The sequence below is a fragment of the Lonchura striata genome, chromosome 12 (genome assembly GCF_050655825.1).
Source record: "Lonchura striata isolate lonStrDom1 chromosome 12, ASM5065582v1, whole genome shotgun sequence".
In the NCBI taxonomy this organism is placed as follows: Eukaryota; Metazoa; Chordata; class Aves; order Passeriformes; family Estrildidae; genus Lonchura; species Lonchura striata.
This window is the reverse complement of record NC_140714.1, coordinates 20,440,651-20,464,675: the sequence shown is the minus strand read 5'-3', so window position 1 is coordinate 20,464,675 and position 24,025 is coordinate 20,440,651. Positions and strand designations below refer to the sequence as shown.

The 24,025-nt window shown below is 49.6% G+C and overlaps 1 protein-coding gene across 2 annotated transcripts; it reads right to left on the bottom strand.

Annotated features, from left to right (window-relative positions):
• Window positions 1-15,037: 15,037 nt before the first annotated feature.
• On the bottom strand, window positions 15,038-22,867 carry LOC146766301 (nuclear pore membrane glycoprotein 210-like). 2 transcript variants are annotated; one of them, XR_014958211.1, is made up of 5 exons: window positions 21,370-22,867; window positions 20,209-20,401; window positions 19,832-19,938; window positions 16,110-17,691; window positions 15,038-15,660 (listed from the first exon to the last, which is right to left on the bottom strand). XR_014958211.1 is itself a non-coding variant. In XM_085590816.1 (4 exons), the coding sequence occupies exons 2-4, from the start codon at window positions 20,255-20,257 to the stop codon at window positions 17,398-17,400; spliced, it is 450 nt and encodes a 149-aa protein (XP_085446942.1). In that variant the 5' UTR covers window positions 20,258-20,401; window positions 21,370-22,867; the 3' UTR covers window positions 15,038-17,397. The 2 variants fall into 2 exon arrangements, 1 of the variants encoding a protein (XP_085446942.1); XM_085590816.1 differs by having other exon boundaries at window positions 15,038-17,691.
• Between the last annotated feature and the right edge of the window lie 1,158 nt (window positions 22,868-24,025).

The window sequence follows — 24,025 nt, the reverse complement described above, 5'->3', positions numbered from 1 at the left end:
AAAAACTTTTACAGAACATTGTAACATTAAGTTCTTTGTCTGCTGCCAGGTTTGTGAGCTGCTGGCATCTGCCCATTGTCACAACCATGTAATGAGACTGATGCTAGAAAAGAAACAGGTCGATTTGTGTTCCGCAGCAGTCCTGTCCCGTTCCTGATTTGTACACAGACCCCCATCCAGCAATATGAAACATCTTCCACAGTATTCCAGGTGGAGTCTCACCAGAGCAGAGCGGTGCAATCACCTCCCTCAACCTGCTGGGCACTGTGCTTTGGATGCACATGGCTGGCTCATATCCAGCCTCTCATCAGGCAGCAGCCCCAAGTCCTTCTTGGCCGGGCTGCTCTCCATCCCTTCATGCCCCGAGCTGTGGGATCAGCTGGGCTGGGACTGTGTCACAGCCCTTGGACAGAGCTGCTGGGCAGGATGAGCTCCTTTCCAAAGAAGGCAGATCCCACTCGCCCAGGCATCTCCAGCCTGAGGTCACAGCAGGCTCTGGGGTCACGGCAGGCTGAGGTCTGAGCAGGCTCTGAGGTCACAGAGGTCCCAGAGCCCCGTGGTTCCAGGGCACCACCACGCCCGAGCAGGCAGTGCTTGAGCACAACTGCTGTGGCAGCAGCAGCGGTGGCAGCAGTGCTGGTGCAGTTACGACAGTGGTGGCAGCGAGAGCGGCGGGACTGGCACAGGGCAAGGCACCATGGCCCTTGCTCTGCACCTCCTCCTCCTGCTGCTCCTGGCCGTGGCCCTGCCTGCCAGGGATGCCAGGGCTGCTCCGCTGGAAGTGCGGGGAGCAGGTGAGCCGGCAGCCTGGCTGCCCTTTCCCGGGACAGCGCTCCCTGCTCCCTGGGAAGAGCTGGGGATGGTTTTCCCTTGGGCTTTAGGGAGGGTTTCCTCTGTGGGAGGGAGAGAGCCTCCATGGGCCTTGGCTGCCCCAGTTTCCACTCCAGGGATGTTGCACAGGGCAAGGAAATTGTGTGGAGAGTGGCCAGGAGCCGGCCCAGAGCTCGCCAGGCCCCTGTGCAGCTTTGGCCTTGTCCATTGCCACCTGGCTCCCACAGCCTTGCCTGAGACCCTTGCAGTGCCCAGTTCCCTGAGGCCGAAGGGGATCCCAGAACAACATTGAAATAGGTCTGATCTGGGTTCCTTTCTAGACTGGGATGGTGACTTGGATGATTGGGAAATGTATGTGAATGATGGTTTGATGACCTTGGCAGATGCTGAAGGCAAGTTCTCAATATACCTTCTTTGACAGTATAATCACTGTCAATCTGGCAAGAGCTCTCTTCTACCATTTCCCTTAAGTTCCTCTAAAGGTTGATGGATTCCGGAAAATTTGCCCCGCTCTTTTCTCAAACCCTGAATGATCCAATAGGATCACTGTCGGAGAGGAAGGAGCATTTAGCTGTCCATCTTTCACCCATGTGCAATGCCAGTGTCCCCTTCCCTGTGCTCTGTGCAGCCCCAGAGAAGAGCAGAGAGGGAAGGGGCCGGGCCCAGGGCTGTGCCCCGGAGCTGAGCCTTTCACAGCTCCTTTGCCAGCCACAGGGAGCCTGAGCTGCTCCTGCTGCTGCTGCCAAGCCCTGGCCCTGGCTGGGGCTGGGTTTAGAGCTGCTGGCAGCTCCAGGGAGTCCTTTCTGCCCCGACTGCCCCGCAAGGGGCTCCTTCCATCCCAGTGTGGGGCCACCACAGGCTCTTGGTGCCCCTGCCCCTGCTCCTGGGTGGAAGGCAGAGCTGAGGGAGTGCCTTGGAGGGCACCAATCACCCAGGGGCACTCACTGCCACTGCAGCCTGAAGAAGAATCTTCAGCAGAATCACAGGAGCTGTTCTGTCCTGCCTTTCTTTGCAGATACCCCTGCTGGTAAAAGTGATCTGGCTTCCCAACCCACGTTCAGGATTGAGCCTCTGGGAGATGCTGAGGGTAGGTCAAGGCCTTTCCCCCTGCGAGAGCTGCCAGCTCAGAGCCCAAAGCTCGGCCAGGGCGACATCGCTGCAGGTGCCAGGACAGAACCATGCACGTGTGTGCCCTCACCCTGGGCCATCCCCTCACCGCTCCTTCGGCTCAGTGCTGCCCGTGCAGATCTGCAGAGATGGCAGAAGCTTCTGTGGCTGTTGAGTTACAGGTGTGGCTGCACGGAGAACTTTCCCAGGTCCTTTGGTGGATGTTGCTCGCAAGCCCATCATCCATCGCAGGGGTGAGTAGTGTGTCCCTGCTAATCCCACAGGCTGAGCCCGGGTTTTGTGGGATCCATTCCTGGGAAATGGAAATGCTTCTCTTAAGGTCCCCTGAGAAGAAAGAACAAACCTATAGGAGGGAATAAGTCCATGGAGGAATCCAAATATCAGGACCAGTTGCTGGGTGATCTGAATAGACACCGTGGTGGGAGCATTTCCCTCCCCCTTCCCCTGGGACTCAGCAGCCAGGGCCTTTCCCTGCACATCTGGACAGGCCGTGCCCGGCACAGTGGGAAGGGATCCATGGCAGCCTCGCTGCCCCGCTGCTGCTCTCACGGCTGCAGGGCTGTTTCCCAGCCTGGCCTGGCTGCAGCTTCTCCCCAGCCTCTGCAGGAAGGCATTTGGCACCAGCTGAGAGGGAGCCCCAACTGCACCACAGGCTTGCAATCCCCTGCAATTTTCTGGTCTCTAAGGACAACAGGCATGAGGGGCAGCTTTTTGGAGAAGGGAGGGCCATAACTCAGCATGAAGAGTCTGCCCATTCTCATGATCCCAGCACTTTCACGAACATTGCCTCTAGTAGATACCAGCTCACCAAGAGGGAATAGCTCCACCTGATCCAGCTGTCCATTTTCCTTTATCAAGGGATGGCCCAAGAAGCTGTACTGAAGGTGGCATTTCCCGGAGGAAGCGGCGTCTCGTTGGCAGCCTCTGCTGCAGGAAGGAAGGCGATGCCAGGCACGGGCCCAGGCACAGGAGGTGATTGCAGTGCCGGGCTCAGCCGGGCTCAGCCCTCGGCGGGGCTGTGTGGCAGCAGCTCTTCCCCCAGGCCCTGCCCTTGCACGGCCCGGCAGCAGCCAAAGCTGGAGGCGCCTCGGCTTCCAGGGCTCTGGAGCTCGTTGGCAGCCCCGGGGAATCGGGACTCTGCACCAACGTCCCTCCCGCTGCAGCTGCTCCCGCAGCCGCCCTGAGTGCCCAGAGGCCCCAGGCACAGGAGCAGCCCCGAGCGGGAGCCCTGCTGCCAGCCCAGGGCCAGAGCCAGCCCTGGCTCCCGGCTGGGCAGGGGCTGCACTGGGTCCTGACAGGGCCTGGCTCTGTCCCCTGGGGCTGGGGGAGCTGTCATGGGTCAGGGAGTGATGAAATGAGGAATACTTGTGGAATGGCCTCCTGTAGTTTTTCTCGGGCCTTTAAGAAAAGTTTCTGCAGTGGAAATGAGAGAGTCTTGAGAGGCCCCAGTCTGTTCTGCCACCTTTCTAGGCATGTTTCACAGGGCCTGCAAAGAGGGTGGACAGAGACCAGGAGCCAGCCCAGACTTTGGCCTTGCCCATTCACATCTGACTCCCCCAGCCTTACCCACCCCCTTGCAGTGCCCATTTCCCTGAGGCAGAAGGGGATCCCAGCACACCATGGAAATGGTTCTAATCTGTGTTCCCTTCTAGTTGGGGTTCTTGGGAAGGCTTCTCCATTAGCTTGGCTGCATAATGTTTTAAAGCTGCTTCGGCCTGCTTCAGGAATGTTCTTACTGTGCCACCAAGGAATAATTGTTGACAACCTGGCAGGAAACAGGTGACAGAAGCTTCTGTGGCTGTTGAGTTACAGGTGTGTCTGAAGAGAGGACTTTCCCTGCTCCTTTGCTGATTCCTACACAGAAGCCTGGCTCCCATCGCAGGGGTGAGTAGTGTGTCCCTGCTGATGCTCAGGTTGAGCAATGGTTTTGTGGGATTCATTCTTGGGAAATGGAATTACGTTTCTCTAAGGTCCTCCAATGGGAAAGAACAAAACTACAGGGCCCAAGAAACCCCATGAGCCATCCAAACACATGAGGCAAATGCTGAAGGAAATGGAAGAGGCTGGACAAGTTGGGTGCATTTCCCTCAGCCTTCCCCTGGGACTCAGCAGCCGGGGCCTTTCCCTGCACATCTGGACAGGCTGTGCCCAGCACAGCGGGAAGGGATCCATGGCAGCCTCGCTGCCCCGCTGCTGCTCTCACGGCTGCAGGGCTGTTTCCCAGCCTGGCCTGGCTGCAGCTTCTCCCCAGCCTCTGCAGGAAGGCATTTGGCACCAGCTGACAGGGAGCCCCAACTGCACCATGGGCCATGCACACCATGACATCCCCTGCAATTTCCCAGTCCCCAGGCACATCCTGTGAGGCTGCAGCTTGGAGAAGAGAGGGCCCTGGACTACCCAAATAGTTTCTATGAGTTCCTGATCCATAGCAAAGAGTTTCACAAGCCATGCCTCCTGAACATGTGCCCTCCTGTCTGTGTAATGGTTCCATGCGATCCAGTTGTGCTATTTCCGTGCTCCAGAGAAGGACCAAAAAGCTGTGCAGAAGGCTGAGTTTCCCAGAGGAAGCAGTGGCTCATTGGCAGCCTCTGCTGCAGGAAGGGAGGCGCTGCCAGGCACAGTCACAGGAGGAAATTGCTGTGCCTCTGGGCCTGAGCCCTGCTGAGCCTTGAGCTGCCCTCTCTGCTGCTTGGCAGTGTGGGCACAGCCGGACGAGGCCGGCACAGCCCAGAGGAATTGTTATGCTCAGGGCACTCGGGTACTGAGCAGTCCTGCTGGGGATCCTCTGTGGGAGACACGTCCCAAAACCTGGGAGCGACTGCACGGGGCGCCCGTGGTGGGGAAAGGGCAGAGGGGGAGAGCAAGGCTCCAGGGTGTCCTGAGAGGGCCTGGGTATGAGCCCTGGGGCTGGGGGAGCAGTTCCAACAGAGGGGGGCAGAGAGGGAGTGCAGGAGGGAAGGAATGGTTCCGGCACTACATGCTGCACTTCTCCCCAGGACTTTAGGTACATTTCCCTCTGTGGGAGGGAGAGGGCCCCAGGGCCCTTAGGGTACTCCTGCCACCCATCCAGGGATGTTGTACAGGGCCTGCTAAGAGGGTGGAGAGTGACCAGGAGCCAGCCCAGCGCTCCTCAGTCCCCTGTGCAGCTTTGGCCGTGTCCATTGACATCTGGCACCCATGGCCTTACCGAAGCCCCTTGCAGTGGCCAGTTCCCAAAGGCAAAAGGAGATCCCAGCACACCATGGAAGAAGTTCATTTTTATGGTCCCTTTCTAGATTGGAATCATAACATGGATTCCCTGCTCATCCTTCTGGATCACAGTTTGAAGTCCTTAGCACATGCTGTAGCCAAGTTCTCAAAGTTCTCAGAAATTTTTACTTAGAGTATAATCAATGGGTCAGTGTGGCAAGAGCTCACATATATACCACTTTCCTTAAGAGTAGGAAGGTTGTTCAACTCTGGAAGTCCATCCCTACTACATTCTGGATCCCTGAGTGATCCCATGGATCCCTGTAAGTGGGAGGAAGGAGCATTTAGCTGTCCATCTTTCACCCATGTGCAATGCCAGTGTGTCCTTCCCTGTGCTCTGTGCAGCCCCAGAGAAGAGCAGAGAGGGAAGGGGCCGGGCCCAGGCCTGTGCCCAGGGGCTGAGCCTTTCACAGCTCCTTTGCCAGCCACAGGGAGCCTGAGCTGCTCCTGATGCTGCTGCCAAGCCCTGGCCCTGGCTGGGGCTGGGTTTAGAGCTGCTGGCAGCTCCAGGGAGTCCTTTCTGCCCCGACTGCCCCGCAAGGGGCTCCTTCCATCCCAGTGTGGGGCCACTGCAGGCTCGTGGTGCCCCTGCCCCTGCTCCAGGGTGGAAGGCAGAGCTGAGGGAGTGCCTTGGAGGGCACCAATCACCAAGGGGCCCTCACTGCCACTGCGGCCTGAAGGAGAATCTTCAGCAGTGCCACAGGAGCTGTTCTATCCTGCCTTTCTTTGCAGATACCCCTGCTGGTAAAAGTGATCTGGCTTCCCAACCCACGTTCAGGATTGAGCCTCTGGGAGATGCTGAGGGTAGGTCAAGGCCTTTCCCCCTGCGAGAGCTGCCAGCTCAGAGCCCAAAGCTCGGCCAGGGCGGCATCGCTGCAGGTGCCAGGACAGAACCATGCACGTGTGTGCCCTCACCCTGGGCCATCCCCTCCCTGCTCCTGCGGCTCAGTGCTGCCCGTGCAGATCTGCAGAGATGGCAGAAGCTTCTGTGGCTCTTGAGTTACAGGTGTGGCTGCACGGAGAACTTTCCCAGGTCCTTTGGTGGATGTTGCTCGCAAGCCCATCATCCATCGCAGGGGTGAGTAGTGTGTCCCTGCTGATCCCACAGGCTGAGCCCGGGTTTTGTGGGATCCATTCCTGGGAAATGGAAATGTTTCTCTTAAGGTCCCCTGAGAAGAAAGAACAAACCTATAGGAGGGAATAAGTCCATGGAGGAATCCAAATATCAGGACCAGTTACTGGGTGATCTGGAGAGACGCCGTGGTGGGTGCATTTCCCTTCCCCTTCCCCTGGGACTCAGCAGCCGGGGCCTTTCCCTGCACATCTGGACAGGCCGTGCCCGGCACAGCGGGAAGGGATCCATGGCAGCCTCGCTGCCCCGCTGCTGCTCTCACGGCTGCAGGGCTGTTTCCCAGCCTGGCCTGGCTGCAGCTTCTCCCCAGCCTCTGCAGGAAGGCATTTGGCACCAGCTGACAGGGAGCCCCAGCTGCACCACAGGCTTGCAGTCCCCTGCAATTTCCCGGTCTCTAGGCAGATCCAGAAGGGCAGCTGTTTGTAAAACAGAGGGCCCTGTGGCAGTCTCAAGAGCCTTGGCCTTTTCCTGATCCTTATCCATGTCTTTGACAAGTATTACATCCTGAAGATGCCACCTCCCCAGTGGGGAATGGTTCCACCTGATCCAGCTGTTTTCCTTTCTCCAGAGATGGACCACAGGGCTTTGCTGAAGGCAGCCCTTCCTGGAGGAAGCAGCAGCTCCTTTGCAACTCCTGATACACAAAGGGAGGAGATGCCAGACAGCGCCACAGAAGGTGATTGCTGTGCCAGGCTCAGCCAGACTGAGCAGTCCCCGTCCTGAAACCTGGGAGTGGCTGCATGGGGTGTCCAGGATGGGGAAAGGCCACAGGGGGAGAGCAAGGCTCCAGTGTGTCCTGACAGGGCCTGGCTCTGTCCCCTGGGGCTGGGGGAGCTGTCCCGGGGCAGGGAGGGCCAGGGCTGGCAGGGGCTGCTCAGGGATGGGTTTGGCCCCTGTCCCTCCAAGCAGCGACGGCCCAAGCAGCTGCGCAGGCCCCGGGCTCTCCTGCCGGCCTGCTGGGCTTTGTTGGGGGGCACAGCCTGTGCCAAGGGGCGGCAAGGTGCCTGCAGGCCCCAGCTCTGGGCAAACAGAGAACGTCCTGGCCGTATGCACCGTGCTGCCAGCTCAGCAGTGCAGCAGAGCACGGGCTCACGCTCCCCATTGCTCCCACAGACGTCATCACTGAAACAGGAATATATGCCCCGGATCCAGTGCGCCTCTCAAGAATTGTCTGCCCCCAGGATGTGCGCCGGTCCTGCATGATAGGCACGGTGGTGATACTGATCACTGTGCCACTTGTGCTGATCGGCTGTTATCTTGGCATCAGGAAGCTGTATGACATCAGATGGTCAGTTCTGGAATTTTCTCTCCACTTTTCTTGCAGCTCTGTGCAAAGGACGGTAGCCTGACTTGTAGTCATGCTTCAGTGGAGCTGTGCCCTGTCCATGGCTGTCCAAAGAACTCTGCTGAGGGTTCTGCTGCTGCCCAGTGCTTTCCTTGGCCTCTCCATTGCTGGGCCTTGTCCTGGGGGGCCGCTGGGGCTGCAGCCAGTGCTGGCTCCCCCTGAGGCTGCCTGGCCAAGAGCAGCCCCAGGGGCACAGGGCAGAGGCACAGCAAGGTGGGCAGGAGAAAGAGCGGGGACGAGATTGCCCCTGAAAGGCAGAGGCGCTCTGGGGCCGCTCCTGGCCAGGGAGCTGCCCAGACCCGTCCCCTGCTCGCCGGGGCCTCGAGGGGCAGCTGTGCAGCTGGGCCAAGGTGTGCCAGCCGCTCCAGCCGTGCTGGGGAGCCTTGCCAGCTCTGGGCCCTGCTGTGCAGGAGGGTCCCTGTGTGCCACTGGCAGCTGGGGCCTCAGCCACTGCTCTCTCCACAGGCACCACCTTGGGGAAAAGCTGAAAGCTGGTGGCTGGTACCGAGACCTCTGCAGCTGGATGAGCAAGAGCAGCAGCCTTGATTCTGATTCCTTTTTAATTGATCCTTCAAGCCGTGGATGCCCACGGTGTGGGCAGGCTGGAGCCAGGCAGGGGCTGCTGTGACCAGCAGCGGGGCCCCGAGGGGCTGGGGGAGCCCATGGCACAGGCAGCAGCATGGGGCGCCTGAGAGAAAGCAACCCCATTTTTTCTTTGTTTTTCATTTTTAGAAATTAGACATTTTTAGAAATATTTCAAATCATATTTTCTGTAGAGAGACATTCCCAAATAGCTTTTGCAATTGCTATAGTAGTTAAGGATTTTCCAAGGTAGTTTTAGAATCCGGGAAAAGAGATCCCATTTTGTCTTTGCTTTTCATTTTTAGACATATTTAGAAATATTGTTTGAAGAGAGAAATCCCCAAATCCCTTTTTCCACAATACCTCCATATTTTTGAAAGTAGTTTTACAGTTCTGGCACTTTTGTTGCACTTAATGCAATAAAAAATAAATTGCATTTAATTGGTAATCTTTACTGTGGGCAGAACTCAGGCACCCGAAGACACCCAGCCTGCTTCAGAGGCTCTTTTCCCACCGGAGCCTTGTGCCTAATCACAACAACTAACAGCAGCTCACTCCAAGGGCTTCCTTAAGCAGACTGGGGCAAGCACTGATCTCTGCTCTCTGGCCAGGGACAGCATGCAGGGAACAGCTGGAGCTGTGCCAGGGCAGGCTCAGGCTGGAGATCAGGAAAAAGTCCTTCCCTTCTTCCCCAGAGGGTGCTGGCAGTGCCCAGGGAATGGGCACGGCCCCGAGGCTGCCAGAGCTGCAGGAACAACACTGCCAGGGATGTCCAGGGTGGGATTGTTGGGGTGTCTGTGCAGGGCCAGGGCTGGACTGGGTGATCCTTGGGGGTCCCTTCAGCTCAGGATATTCTGGGATTCTGTGAATATAATTTTTATCTAAGTCACGTATCTAAAGTTCACCAATATCAAACATTCCACAGTTAAACCCAGAACTGGGGCCTAGGGTAATTTCCAGATGTACAAGCAGGCTGCCTTTCCCTGCCCTCCTCTCTTAAGGAGGGGAACTTCACTGTCCAGTGCTTCCTATACCACCTGCTTCTGTGATTCACTGCTGGAACGGGATTCCCCTTGGGAAACACGACTTTGAAAACACCTGATGTATTTCCACCCTGCTTTTACTGTGTTCCATGGAACAATAGCTTCTCTTATGCCAATTCTACTGCTTGATGAGTCACTGCATTGAAGGTGTTTTTACACTTGTACCCAGCTCTCCCAGCCCTGCAGGCTGGTCAGTCACTTGGGTCAAGGACACAAAGCACTTCAGGCCTTTTCTAAACAGCAACTGAAAGTCCGGATAAAAGGAGAGATTATTATGAAGCAGAGGGAGTGATTTCTGCCATCCCTGCTGAGCATATGAAGCTGTGATTTGCTAAGTCAGATCATGGAGTGAACACTAACAGGGTTCTGTGACCTTACAGCTCAGCACTGCTTTTTAACTTACACATAATTCTGACATTTTGCACTGTCACTGGAACCCTAAGTCTAAAAATCAGACAGAAGTGTGATCTGTAGCTTCTGCTTTCAGAAGCACATCCAGTAAATCTGGAACTAAAATGAAATTGCTGTATCATGTTTTATGCCTAAATTACATTCTGCCTGAACTACATTCTGGTTTATGCCTAAACTACATTCTGCTCTCCCAGCACTCCCAAGACAGCTCTGAGCACATTGTTAATAATTTAGTGAAATCATTGGAGAGTGGTAGCAACTACTGCCTACTTCTTCAATTATCTCAATTCATTGATCTCTTCCTGCTGAAGGAGGTGGAATCTCACACCAGAGATGCAAAAAAAAAAAAAAAAAAAGAAAAGAAACAACAAAAATCCCAAAATTACACAAAGTGTAATGTGACAAAGGACCCATTTTTTGTAGGAGGGGAGGAATATGGAAACTGTAGTAATGGTGATGATAATCTGTGTAACACAGATTCTGAGAGCCCAGCCTGTCAGTGATGTCTTATGAAAGCAGCATGCCCAGAACTAAGGAGTCAGGCACCAAAAAAAACTCAGTAACAGCAACAAAACCCCACAAAACACTCCAGCTGACCTTTAAACATTTCCAGTAGAACAATATTTCTGTAACACTATCAAAATAATCCTTCAGTTCAGCTGCTTATTTGGAATCCTTCTGGCATTGCAAGGAGGATGTTTAGCCTTCAATGTTTGTTGCGTACTTGCTGAAAATACTTCTTTGTTTGGCAATTTTATTAATTTTCCTTCCATGCAAGAACCAGCTGGCAGAGAGAATGCACCAGCTGGGGTCAGATGCTCAGGACAACAGAGTTCTTTTTTCTTCACAAGAGCTCCTTCATTGTGCTATAACCAAAAGCTATTTATTTCTACTGGCCAGTCTTAACCCAGCATGAAATGAAATATTAATCTAGCAAGTGAACAAACCAAATATCCACCAGGACATGGCCACAGCTTCAGATCCAAAGATAACTAGTCAGGCATGAGGAAAGAATGTTTGGAAAGATAAACATGCATAGGAGCAATGACAAAGTACAGTGGCCAAATCAGCTTTATTGGCTGTGTTTGGTGACTTGACCAACTGTGTGTGGCAGGAGAGTTCCGGAGCTGGTAAAGGCTGGATCATAATACTGAAACTCCAGGATTCTTAATGCTTCTAGGGAGGGCTTTGACCCAGCTTCCACTAAAGACAGGCTAATTGGCTTTTAGAGGAAAAGATAATTGAAAGCAGCCTCTTCTATTATTTTTACAAAAAAAAAAAAAAACAAAAAACAAAACAAAACAAAAAAAAACTAACAAAAAGCACTTTTGGTGAGTTAGTATTTCAAATAAGCTTAGCCTGTTCAATGACCTGGTGCCTTTTTAGCAACATTTCAGGAGACTTTGTTTCTTTGTTATCTTTGTACATTTTGAAAGAAAATTCTTTTGGTGCCTCCTCTATTTATGACTCATTCATAATAACACAAGTGATTCATGCTGTCAAATTACAAGCTATTATTTTGGAATTTTTTTTTTCCCCTTCCTTTTGGATAAAATACAACCATTTTCACTATTTTGTTACTAAGGGCAGCTTCCTACTACTTAAGAGAGTCTCAGAAATTTATTTTCTAAATAAAGCATCTGCCACCTCATGTCTCTCTCACAGATGAATACATGGGAAATAGAACAATTATTTAAAACTAGTTCCAGAACTCCCAAGCTCGTTCACCAAGAAACTGAATTTCAATCACCAGATTTTATCCAGACAATACTGCTTTTGTTTGATTTAAAGATGGTCACTGTATGCACATGCTGGCCTAAAATTATTTACTAGGGCTGCCCTTGGCACAGGCAGCCTCAGGTTCTCCATTGCAGGGATTTCCGGTCTGGCTCTCCAGTGAAGTTTTGTGGTGCTTTCCCAACCAAAGTGTGAAAGGATGTCCCGAGGTGGCAATTGGCTTGCATGAAAATGAAATTTAAAAAATGAACAAAAGGTCACAAAAGAGACCTTGGCATATCCAGAAGCACAACAGCTTTAAATAAACTTATTTATGCTAAATGCAAAAGTAAGGCCTGGGATAAAGCTTTGAACTGAGCAGAATGGGAACAGCACTTTAAAACACAACATGGCAAGTAAGAAGTGAGAAGGGAAAAATGAATGACTGGGTGAAGAACAAACATGTACACAACGCCTGCTCCGTGGAAAACAGCAACTGCAGCTCCCAGTCTGTCTGGGGATTCTGGCAAAGCACTGGGAGGGAGGCAGCACACACAGCACAGCACCACCAGGCTGTGCTGAGGGGTGAAGGTGGTAGAAATGGCAGGAAATAATTTATTAACACACACAGCTCTGGAGGAGGCCACCTGCAGAGGTGAACACAGCACCTGGGATAAAAACTGCTCTGCAGATGGAGAGGGCAAGAGGTGTGAGGAAAGATGTGCACAGCAGCTCACTGGTGGTACAGCTACAGCTCAGTGCAGTGGTGAGAAGTGTGGATCAAGGAGAAAAAATAGTTTCCCTTTCTTGTTTTAATTTTGCAAGCTTCAGGAGAAGGTCCTGGGAAACTGTGTGCCAAATTTACACGGAGAAGTTGTCTCATTGAAGTCAACAGATGAAAAGTGAACCCAGCTTTGTTCAAACTGAAAATAAAGCAGATGTTTTTGAATGTTGCCAATAAAATAAATAAAAATTAGAATATTTAGTATCACCCAAAGACCTTATGTCAGAGAGTCATCACATGCTAAATGCCTTTTTATACAGCTTAGAAATTGATGCCTTTCCTACGAGAGCACAGGGGCTTTGCTGTGGAGAACACAGGCTGGAGTTTAAGGCCAGCTATAACCTTGAACTTGAAATTGATACAAAGAAACAGCTGAAAAGGAATGGTTTTAATCAAATCACCAATACTACACTAACTTAACACAGAATCATAAAGCTAAATACACAAACAATACCTCTAGTTGCCTTACCAGAAAAAAAAAAAAAAAAAAAAAAAAAAAAAGAGGAATTAACTGGAGAGCATGTACCTTGCCCAAACACCATCTGTCTCCAGGGCTGCTCCAAGGAAAGTTCCTTGGGGAGGATTGCTGCAATCCCTGGGACACAGCGAGGAGACACAGCCTAACACAGCTGTGTCTCTAACTGGGGAAACTGGGATGGGGAAACTCCTCAAGCTTCTTGGGGAGCCTCTACTAAGAAATCACCAGAGGATGTTCATGAACGAACTGACATGCGCTCCTGAGTGCCAGAATCAACCACCAAACACAGAAGGCAAGAATGCCTTTATCTGCAGGCCAAGGCAGGGGTTAGCCAAGGCTGGACTCTCACCTGGACAACTTTAATCCTTCACATAAACTGCTAAAGGCAGCTAACAGGCTGACAGGAAAACCTTCCCCTGAAGCAGCACACCATAATCTTGGCTGCCCATCAGAAAGAGCTCTTTGCTGAAAGGTGTGTGCCGTGTTTCATTCATCATCTGCCTTGCTTTTGAAAGGGGGCAGATGGAGAAATAAAGATTGGGCTGTGTTTGGGAAGTTTGATTAGGGAGCAGATTGGCTTGAAGACCAGTATTAACCCAGCCTTGCTGACCTTAATCTAATTGAGTAATTCCTTGGGACACACCTGTTGATCAGCTGTGGGCAGGCAAGGATTTTCTGGATGCAGGAGTCAGCCTGGCACAGCTCAGACATTTCAACTCAGATAAGGGCTGGACCTTGGAGCAGACACACTGCCAGCAGCCCTTCTCCCTCTCAGGGAGAAAACAGGAACAAGCAGTAAGTGAACCGGGAGGGAAATCAGCATTAAATGCAAATCTCAGTTTATTTAATAATAAGAAAAAAATCTTTACATTGGCAGCAACCTGCTGAGAAAAATTTATATCCCCAAATCCCCCCAGCCCCAGGAATGGCCCCACAGGTGAGGTGAGCTCCTCGAGCCAAAGCCTGGCTGTTGCTTGCAGGAGGTTGGCTCCTGAGCCATACCAGCTCCCTACTTCATACCTTTTTTTTTTCCTTAACAGAACACTGCAACTTTTCCTAAAGAAATGAAATAAACAGCAAGCATTTGCCAAAGTACTCCCATCACTTGGAGCAGTTTGTTTTTCAGAACATTCAGTGCCAGATTGCTGAATGGGAAAGAGAAACAACAGGAGAGCAAAACCTCTCCTTTAATCATTTCTGAAGAGTTTATCACAGGAGCACTGAGATATTCACAGCCCACTGGTTTCTTGCTGAATTCAAGTGATTCAAGTGGAAAAAAGATCACATCTTTCTTTTAAAACCCAAATGAACAAAATGGTAAGTTTGAACAAACCTAGAAAACGAGCAGCTGCTTCTACAGTCATCACTGATTTCAGCAGGAATTGAAGATACTTTGTGAAAACTGGAAGAAATCTCTGACAACAAATGCTAGTGGAAGAATTGTCAAAGTATTTCAAAACATTACATTGCCAACAGAGAGAAAATTAAGATTGGGAAATTGTGATTGCAAAGACTGAGGGGCTGTAGGAAGTGAAGTTCAAATAACAGCCAATGCTAAATTCTAAACAGCCAAACGGCAAAAAATTCTTCAACAGCAACATGAAGGAATCCTTAAAAGCTTTATTAAATAATACAGATTTAAATAATATAGTCCAGTGCTAGACTCTGAACAACCGCACCACAAGAAAATTCAAAATAAAGAAGTCTAAAAAAGCTTTAATACAGATTCAACTGATTATCTACATCCAAACTGACCTTTTTTAGTAGTACTAGCAGTTAAGGCAGAATTTTTCCAAAATTAGCCAGTAAGTTAAACAAGACTCAATACAATTTCATGTAACAATCCTTTTGTTTATAACACTGTGTGAAACCAAAACTCCATGACATGCACTGGGTTTGCATTCCATTCATCTATTTGCCTGCATAGTTCTGCACACAAAGTATTTTGTTATTTCACTTTTGTTATGGTCCTTGGCAAAGTTCAGAGAGCCAGAATATTATTCACAGTTAAAACTGGGATGCCTGATATATCTAAAGAAAACCCTTATCTGATAGCTGCAAAACCCTGCTCACAAAGAAAAGTGACTGGGATGTGATTATATCCTCAAAAGAAAGGATTCCTACCAGAAGAAGGGTGCACTTAGAAGGCACATGCTTTCACAGTCCCAGTTCAGAAAAGTGCTTACAGTACCAAGGAATACTGCAGTTGTACCCAAAGCAACTCACACTAAGTTCTGGTTTTCTTTTTTTTTATTCCTTTTCCAATCATTGTTGTAAAAAAACATTTTATTATTCACAGTTGTTCCAGCATTTCTCATGCTAAACCAGCATGTTGTGCTGGTGAATCCCAGTGTAAGGCTAAACAAAGAACACTTATCAGTGCAATACAATCCTGAGTTTTTGGAACACAAAATAAAAAACAGTTCTTCAAAATAAACAATCCTTCAACATTTTTGGCTCATATTTCACCTGTTTTTCTAATTTCCCCTTTTTAAAAAAAGTTCATTAGAAATAAATCTTATTTTTATAAAAAGTAAATAAAAACCTGTTATTGGTCTAACTTAGATATAACTTCTAGTTGCTTGAAGAATCCAAGAAAGCCAAACTAGCCTAAACATTGCTTTTTGTGCAGGCAGCAAAAAACAACAGATAGAACAAGCTTTTGAGAATTGAAACACTGACATAAAAAACAAAAATAAACTCAGAGCCCTAAATAGTAAAAAAAAGTAAATAAATTAAGGACCTAGTAATATTCCAGAGCAAACCTGAATTATATCCCAACTGCTGAAGTTGCTGAGCTTGCTAAGGCACTGAGCTGTACATTTGTTTTAATTTGCCACGAGGAGAAGCCGTGCTGCCCCTACTGAGAGGCGTAACCCGTGCTCCAGAGCCTGGCCGAGGGGCTGCTCTGCCTGCTGGAGGCCTGGGAGCTGAAGGAATGTGCAGGTGACCCGATGGAACCTGAAACAGGGGAAGGAGAAGACAACACTCAGGCTTGGGAATGAATGGTGGGAGAAGGAGCAAACAACTGCTCTTGAGCATCTGCTGGACACTGGCAATGAATCTGATGATCCATTCCAAGTGAAATCATCCCTTTAGCTCAGTGCCTCTTGGAAAGGTACCCTGCAAGTATCAGAATTTGTGGGTCTTCCCGTTCAGGACTTAAGTCTGAGGGGAGCACAGTACATTTCCCCTCAGCAAGTGACATTCACTTGAATTTGCCTTATTTTACCTGAAGCATCACCTGTGTGTACAACCATGCCTGCAGCTCACTGTAACTTCAACACATCTGTAGGAATGTGAATTATTTTTCATTGCCACTCTTGATTACAGACCTTCCTACATTCAATTCCAGAGCAATGGCCAGACTAATCAATTAATTCCCTTCTAACTGGGTGACAGCTGCTTACTGTTAGGTGTGTGCTGAAGACTTGTCCTTGGGTGGAATACTGGCTGACTGTGCTGTTCATTCGGTGAGAAATGGTAGGCTGCAAGAGAATTGAAAAACAAACCTAAATAATTTTGCATGGCAATCATTCCTTTTTATCTTACAGCTAATGCACTGTAAGAAGCTATGGAGAAAAATTCTTGTGCAATCTTTCCTTCTCTTACCTATGATCATAACAGCTGTCCCTGCTAAGAGTGCAAAAAGTGTGAAGATCATCACCTGGTAAGACTCACCAAACTGCTGGAAGAGACTGGCTTCATCTGCAGAATTGATTAGGAGGAGGCAATATTGAGTTAAAAGGAGCATCTTCTCCAACCTGCTTTAAGAGTTAACCTCATAAACATCAGAGAAATTAAAGGTTCCTGCTGGCATACGGAGTGCAGATCTAAACTTACAACTCACGGGTGCAGTGGTTCTGTCAGTCAGGTAGATCACTGTCACTGGGATGGTGATGCACTGGTCTGTCATGGGACTGGAGACAGTCACACTGGTGGACAGGGAGCTCTGGCTGGGAACTCTGGGATCAGCCAGGCTCACAGTGTACACCACATCACTGGGCAGCCCATAGGACTTCTCCAGCACCTTCACGGCTGGGGACTCACATTTCACCTGCACAGGGAACATCCAACCTGGAACAGACTGCTGGCACAGCACAGCACAGCTCCCTCTTCCAGGCCAGCTGCCAGCAATGGGCGATTCCTCAGAAACACTGAGCAATTCACCCCTCCAGAGGAGTCAGGTGCACCCGTACAGGGACACCTGCAGCATTTCCCCCTGCCTATTGCCTCTCACCTGCCCCGTCCACAGGTCTGGGCTAACCCCACACAGCCAAAACCCACAGAGCCTCAATGGGCTGTGTGAGCTATGGGCAGTCAGTCACACACTTACTTGGGCAAGACTTCCCCACAGGGGTAAAGCAGGTTTTGGCTTCCTGACCCGTGAGCTGGCTCACACATGCCAGGCTGTATGCCCAGGTGAGCCTGCCACACCTGCACGAGCCCAAAACCCGAGGCCAGGCTGGATGGGCTCCTGAGCAACCCAGTGAGTGAGTGGCATCCCATGGCAATGCATTGGAACAGGATGAGCTTCAGGGTCCTGCCAACCCAAAGCATTCTGGGATCCTGTGAAAAGTGAAAACTGAGGAATAATCAGCATTCCAAGATGAGCATTTCCAAATCATCTCAGGAATAAACCTTGACACGGTGAAGATGGCAGGGAGTGCCTCGCATTAGAAAGCTGCATGTGACAGCTCAGAATGCTCTCAGCTGTGCTGAGACACTCCCTGGGAATGCCCTCACCTCCAGGCTATCCAGGATTTCCCTGGCACCAAAGATTCTCAGCACGGAGCTGCCATCCTGGTTGCTGAGCAGCATCTCAAGCATCAGTAATGTGTGATGTTTTCCTCCCTGCAGCTGGAAAGCAGCAGAGTAACTCCTCACCTGGCTGTCAGGGTGGTTGTAGATGGAGAGCCCAGTGGGGCTCACTTTCACATCTTCCACAAGCACCAGTTCAATGGTGGCAGGCCCTGGGAGCACAGCCTCGTGCTGCAAGAACAATGGTAGCAGTTACAGAAAGAGGCACAACACTGTAGAGTCCTGTGTGTGCAGGGAGGATGTTTACGGCAGGCAACCAAAGCTCAGAGCACAGGCTGAGGGATGAGATGCCCACAAGATCCAGAGGGCTCAGTCAGTCAGCACAGAGAAGGGCATCCTCAGGGCTGCTCTGTTCTGCACCGCTGGCACAGGCAGAGGACCAGGGCCCAGCACTGCAGGATCAGTGAATGATGTCTGACAAGCACAGACAGGGTATTAACTCTGAGCCACGGCCCAAGTTCATACAGAATGATAAGGAACATGCACAAGGTGTTCTAGCTCTAACTCATCTTTTCATGCTTCTTAGCAGGCCGCCAAAAGAAATTCTTCCTTAAATGTAAGTACATGAATACTGGAACAAATGCAGCTTTAATCACTCACTCATAACAACATTAGCTCAGAAAAGGAAAAGATTTCTAGAGGAAGTCAGTACTCTGTACCCATTTCACCTCATTAGTAGAATTATCTCCTTGATGTAGAAAGGATGTGATCTTTCCCTAATGGCATAATAGGGTGTTCCACTTAAACATGGAACAACAGTCAAGGCATCTTAATATCCCATCTACTAGATTTCTGTTTGTGTTTTTGGCTGCAAGAAAGGAGAATGGGAAGGTTTGAAAGCAGAGCAGAGCAGCCCATTGCTGATGTACTTGAAAAATGCACCCACGTCACCTCATTTAAAAAAACAACTCATTCATGAGCCCACAAAGTGCAGCAGGACTGGCATCTACAGAGTCCTCCTAAATTTAAACACAGAGAATAGAACGTAAGAATATGCCAGTGTTCTCTGAACTCAAGGCAAAGTTTACAGCAGTCTCTTTACTAATTATTTCAAAAAGTAAGAAAGAATATATAATACTGGCTTAACAAAGCAGAGCACAGTGAACTACAAAATGATTGTAGAACATCAAGTATCCATATTACAGCTCGATTTCTAAGAGAAAAAAAAAAAAAAAAACACAACCAAATATCTCAAATAACTTCAGCAGCAAAGTAACTGTGTCTCTGCAGTAATTCTCATTAAGCCATAGTCATTTTCTTCAGGGGAAATACATCTGCACCATGCTTTCTCAACATGAGAAGAGTGGAAACCTCACAGAAAAGTCAAGAACCAAGTGGCAAAAAAGATCACCTCTCAAAGAATTTACTAAGCAGATGCCACACCTGGGCCAAGCTGAGAGGAACCTAGCCCACAGAATATTTCACATTACTGGTGCCCATCTGCTACCTGCTTTGAGTTAAACCCTGTAACCTCTCAGTGCATATTTAACTTTTTGCCTCAAGTATGTTTTCAAGGTACTGCATATAGTTCAAATCCACTTAAATCTTGCTAACAAGATTAAACAGAAATTCCAGTTAGGAAGCAGAATATTTTAAGAGTCAGTTATTGCACATGTCAGGTTATTCCACAGGCTGAAACCTGCCCTTATATTCAGCTTACAAAAGTGATATACACAGAAAACTGCCAGCTGTTTACACCTGCCCCCTTTGCTCATCATCATCACCTTTTACTGTTTTTCTTCCCTAGCTTGAGTATCAACACACTAAGTATTTCAGGGAATGGCTAATGACTTGTAAAATGAGAGCCTGGGCTTATGGCTGGCATCAGAAAGAAAAAAAAAACAGAGCATCAGTCAGAGCCCAGAATAACACATGGTCCATATGAGGAATCAGTCAGCTTTTGCTTTGCTCATGCAGAACTTTCCCACCCAGCTCTGCAGGGGCAATAATCCATTTGCTTTCCCCAGTGACAGCTGCATGAAGCACATGGCTGCTTTAGTGAAGGACAAGCAGCAGAGATTCATTAAAAAACCCTAAACTGAAACAAAACCAACTGAAACACTTCTCTGTAATGCCCTTGCTCAGATGGTTAAAAAACTTCCAAGAATTTGGACAAATTTGATTTGGATAGCAGCACCTAGTGCAGAGGAAAGCAGGAAAACCATGAACCAGTATCAAACCTCTGCAGAATGAACCAGACTGCACCAGGGGGCTGCCTGATTTGTACAGTACTGTGTCTGGGGGAAATAAAGCCACCAGAACACTGAGCATTGACCACAGGGAAATGGCAAATCCCCCCAGGTACTGTTACCGGTGTTTGGGCTCTGGCTGCCTTCAGGTGGGGCTGCTGGAATCCAGTGGCAGTGGCAGAGATGGCAGCAGTTCCAAACTCACGGTCAGCTACCACAGTTTGTAAGCCTAGAATGCAACAAAGATGAGAAATACATCCAGCTCCTCTAGGCTCATTCTCATCAGACAAGAACTTTCTCCCTCAAGACAGGTTCTAGACATTGGACTTAGTTCCTTTATTCTCCTCTCTTTAATAGCACACACTAAAACATGCACACTGATGTTAAACTGAAGTATGACTGCAGATTACAGTAATTTCTTTAATCAAGATCAGACACTGCCAAACAGATTTAATCCGGACCTTCAAACAAAGAAATGCTCATTTCAGCCCACTCATACCATGCATTTTCTTCTGACCATTGCCCTCCTCCTTCAGAGTCAGCTCCATTGGCAGCTCCGCCTCAATACGAGCAATGGCCTTATTTGTGGATTCCCACACAATACTAAGGGAGCTGAAGCTATCAAATTTCCTGCCTTGCTGGTCATAGGCAGCCAACTCCAGCACTGGATTATGGTAATTGGAAACAGGAACCTGAAAAAGAAGGAATATTTTGAACTGAACCAATACAACAGGATTTTTTAATCATTTAAAAAAACATATGCTGAATTCCATGAGGTTTGTTACAACATCAACGCATAAGGAATGTTCATTAAAAGGAGCCATCAGTGCAAGGCGTTCAGCTGTGCTCCAACAGCCCTGAGATTATCTCAGCTGGTCAGAGCATAGTGCTGCTTACACCAGGTACGTTCAAGTCCTGTATGGGCCATTTAGAGTTGGACTCCATGATCCCTTTGGGTCCCTTCCAACTCAGAGCATTCTGTGAATCTCTGAACCCTAAAGGGGTTTTACTGGAACATGGCTTTGGGGTTTTTTAGCCAGTGAATTACCATAAGAAAAAAACAAATCCCCAAACTAACAACAACAAAATTGAACCACAGCTCAATGAAATTGTTTTTAAAATTCAAATAAATGATTACAAACACTGCTGTTTGTTAAAGCTCAAAATTCTGGTGTTGCAATTCTGGTGAAATACATTAGCAACAGCAGTGCACCAAGGTAAGCTGACACATAATGGAGCCAGAAAAACAGGTGAGCTCTGAGGTGGCTAACAATACACAAAAGTCTCCATCTCCTCTTCTTATTACATAGAAGCTCTTTAAAATGATTCATTTTAGGGAAGGAGGATGACTTGTACATTTGCCAGGGAATATTAACACAACCAAATGTGGCTTACTCAGCAGCCAACATGTGACAATACCTGTTAGCAAGAAAAACAGAATAGCAAAGTTCCTTATGCCTGATAATCGACACGTATCTCTTGTCCATTTACTGCAGGACTCCCCCAGCCTGCTCTGTGCAGGGCCCCCAAGGGCACAGTGTGGCCACAGCACCAGTTACTGCTCCTCTTGCAGCAGCTGCGATGTTTCACACATGGAGCTCCAAACACTGAGTTTTCTGCTCTAAGAACACCTTCTTCTCCTGACACTTCCCAGGCTTACCAGTTGCTTGCTCTGCTGGAGCAAAGGGCAGGAGAGAGCAAGCTGAGGGCTGCCATAAACAGGAATCAAAGCCAGCCGGGAAGGGAGAGCACAGATGAGCTTCACCACAGCAGGCTCAACCACTGGGAAAGGGTTGGTGACTGTGGGGCTGTTCCCAACTGTTAAGGCAATAACCTGAAAACAGCAAATGAGGAAAGAGTTTAGTTCAGGCACGCTGTATTTCCACAGGTCTCAGTTACACTGTGATATCAGAATGAAAAGCAAAAATACAGTGCTTGGGGATTTACAGCACTATTAAGACACAGGAAGATGTAAAAGAGGGAGCACATCTCAAGAACAATTCTTTATCACTATGAAAGTACTGTTCCTGGGAACTCTTTCCTCGGTGTTCATGTTCATTACTATCAAATTTGATTCAAACAACAAATCTCATGTAACTGAGAATGGAAACTGCAGGTGTTCTTGCAGAGTGAGAACAGAACAGCCCAAAGGCAACATTTATAGTCACTTCAGTGTGTTTAAAAACATCTTATCTTTTATTTTACACTCCTTTTCTAGCCTTCAGCAAAGTGAAGTGGATCTAAAACCAGAGAAGGCTGAGGCAGCTCTGGTCACCTGCCCCATGCCCCCACGCACTGGTGCTGGGCAGAGCCATGCAGGTGTGATGTGCTGGGGACAGCCAGCCTTGCACAGAGCTGCACACCAACAGCAAGGCCTGTTCCTTTGGAATCTGCACTGACAGAAACAGCTCCACTTTGCAAAGTGAGGAAATCAGTGGAACTTGGCAGCCCAACCAAAATGCTTAAGCCTTGCAGAATTGCAGAAGAACACTATATTGAAGCTAAAAGCTTCATGGGCTGAGGGGGGTGAGTAAAGCAGGAGAAATCACTTCTGTATGTTGGAGAGAACAAAACCAAGTGGAAAATGAGCACAGCCATGCTCACCAAGGCTGCACAGAGAGTAGAGCAGTCAATTCCTGGGGCTGCCATTTGTTAGAATAAACAGAATTACACTGGAAGGTAACACAGTTAAGAGAAGCAGGTCAGACAGAGGAGTCAGCCTGCTCAGTAACCTTCTGCTCTGATCCTGTTCATGCAAACTGAACCTGCACTCATTAGGATGTTCAATGCATCCCACAACACAAGGCTTCCACAACTTGGGTTTATACTGCAATAAACCCATCATAAACCTGCACCACAGGCTTGCAACCCCTGCAATTTTCTGGTCTCTAAGGACAACAGGCAGGGGGAGCAGCTTTTTGGAGAAGGGAGGGCCATAGCTCAGCATGAAGAGTCTGCCCATTCTCATGATCCCAGCACTTTCACGAACATTGCCTCTAGAAGATACCAGCTCGCCAAGAGGGAATAGCTCCACCTGATCCAGCTGTCCATTTTCCTTTATCAAGGGATGGCCCAAGAAGCTGTACTGAAGGTGGCATTTCCCGGAGGAAGCGGCATCTCGTTGGCAGCCTCTGCTGCAGGAAGGAAGGCGATGCCAGGCACGGGCCCAGGCACAGGAGGTGATTGCAGTGCCGGGCTCAGCCGGGCTCAGCCCTCGGCGGGGCTGTGTGGCAGCAGCTCTTCCCCCAGGCCCTGCCCTTGCACGGCCCGGCAGCAGCCAAAGCTGGAGGCGCCTCGGCTTCCAGGGCTCTGGAGCTCGTTGGCAGCCCCGGGGAATCGGGACTCTGCACCAACGTCCCTCCCGCTGCAGCTGCTCCCGCAGCCGCCCTGAGTGCCCAGAGGCCCCAGGCACAGGAGCAGCCCCGAGCGGGAGCCCTGCTGCCAGCCCAGGGCCAGAGCCAGCCCTGGCTCCCGGCTGGGCAGGGGCTGCACTGGGTCCTGACAGGGCCTGGCTCTGTCCCCTGGGGCTGGGGGAGCTGTCACGGGGCAGGGAGTGGTGAAATGAGGAATACTTGTGGAATGGCCTCCTGTAGTTTTTCTCGGGCCTTTAAGAAAAGTTTCTGCAGTGGAAATGAGAGAGTCTTGAGAGGCCCCAGTCTGTTCTGCCACCTTTCTAGGCATGTTGCACAGGGCCTGCACAGAGGGTGGACAGAGACCAGGAGCCAGCCCAGACTTTGGCCTTGCCCATTCACATCTGACTCCCCCAGCCTTACCCACCCCCTTGCAGTGCCCATTTCCCTGAGGCAGAAGGGGATCCCAGCACACCATGGAAATGGTTCTAATCTGTGTTCCCTTCTAGTTGGGGTTCTTGGGAAGGCTTCTCCATTAGCTTGGCTGCATAATGTTTTAAAGCTGCTTCGGCCTGCTTCAGGAATGTTCTTACTGTGCCACCAAGGAATAATTGTTGACAACCTGGCAGGAAACAGGTGACAGAAGCTTCTGTGGCTGTTGAGTTACAGGTGTGTCTGAAGAGAGGACTTTCCCTGCTCCTTTGCTGATTCCTACACAGAAGCCTGGCTCCCATCGCAGGGGTGAGTAGTGTGTCCCTGCTGACGCTCAGGTTGAGCAATGGTTTTGTGGGATTCATTCTTGGGAAATGGAATTACATTTCTCTAAGGTCCTCCAATGGGAAAGAACAAAGCTACAGGGCCCAAGAAACCCCATGAGCCATCCAAACACATGAGGCAAATGCTGAAGGAAATGGAAGAGGCCGGACAAGTTGGGTGCATTTCCCTCAGCCTTCCCCTGGGACTCAG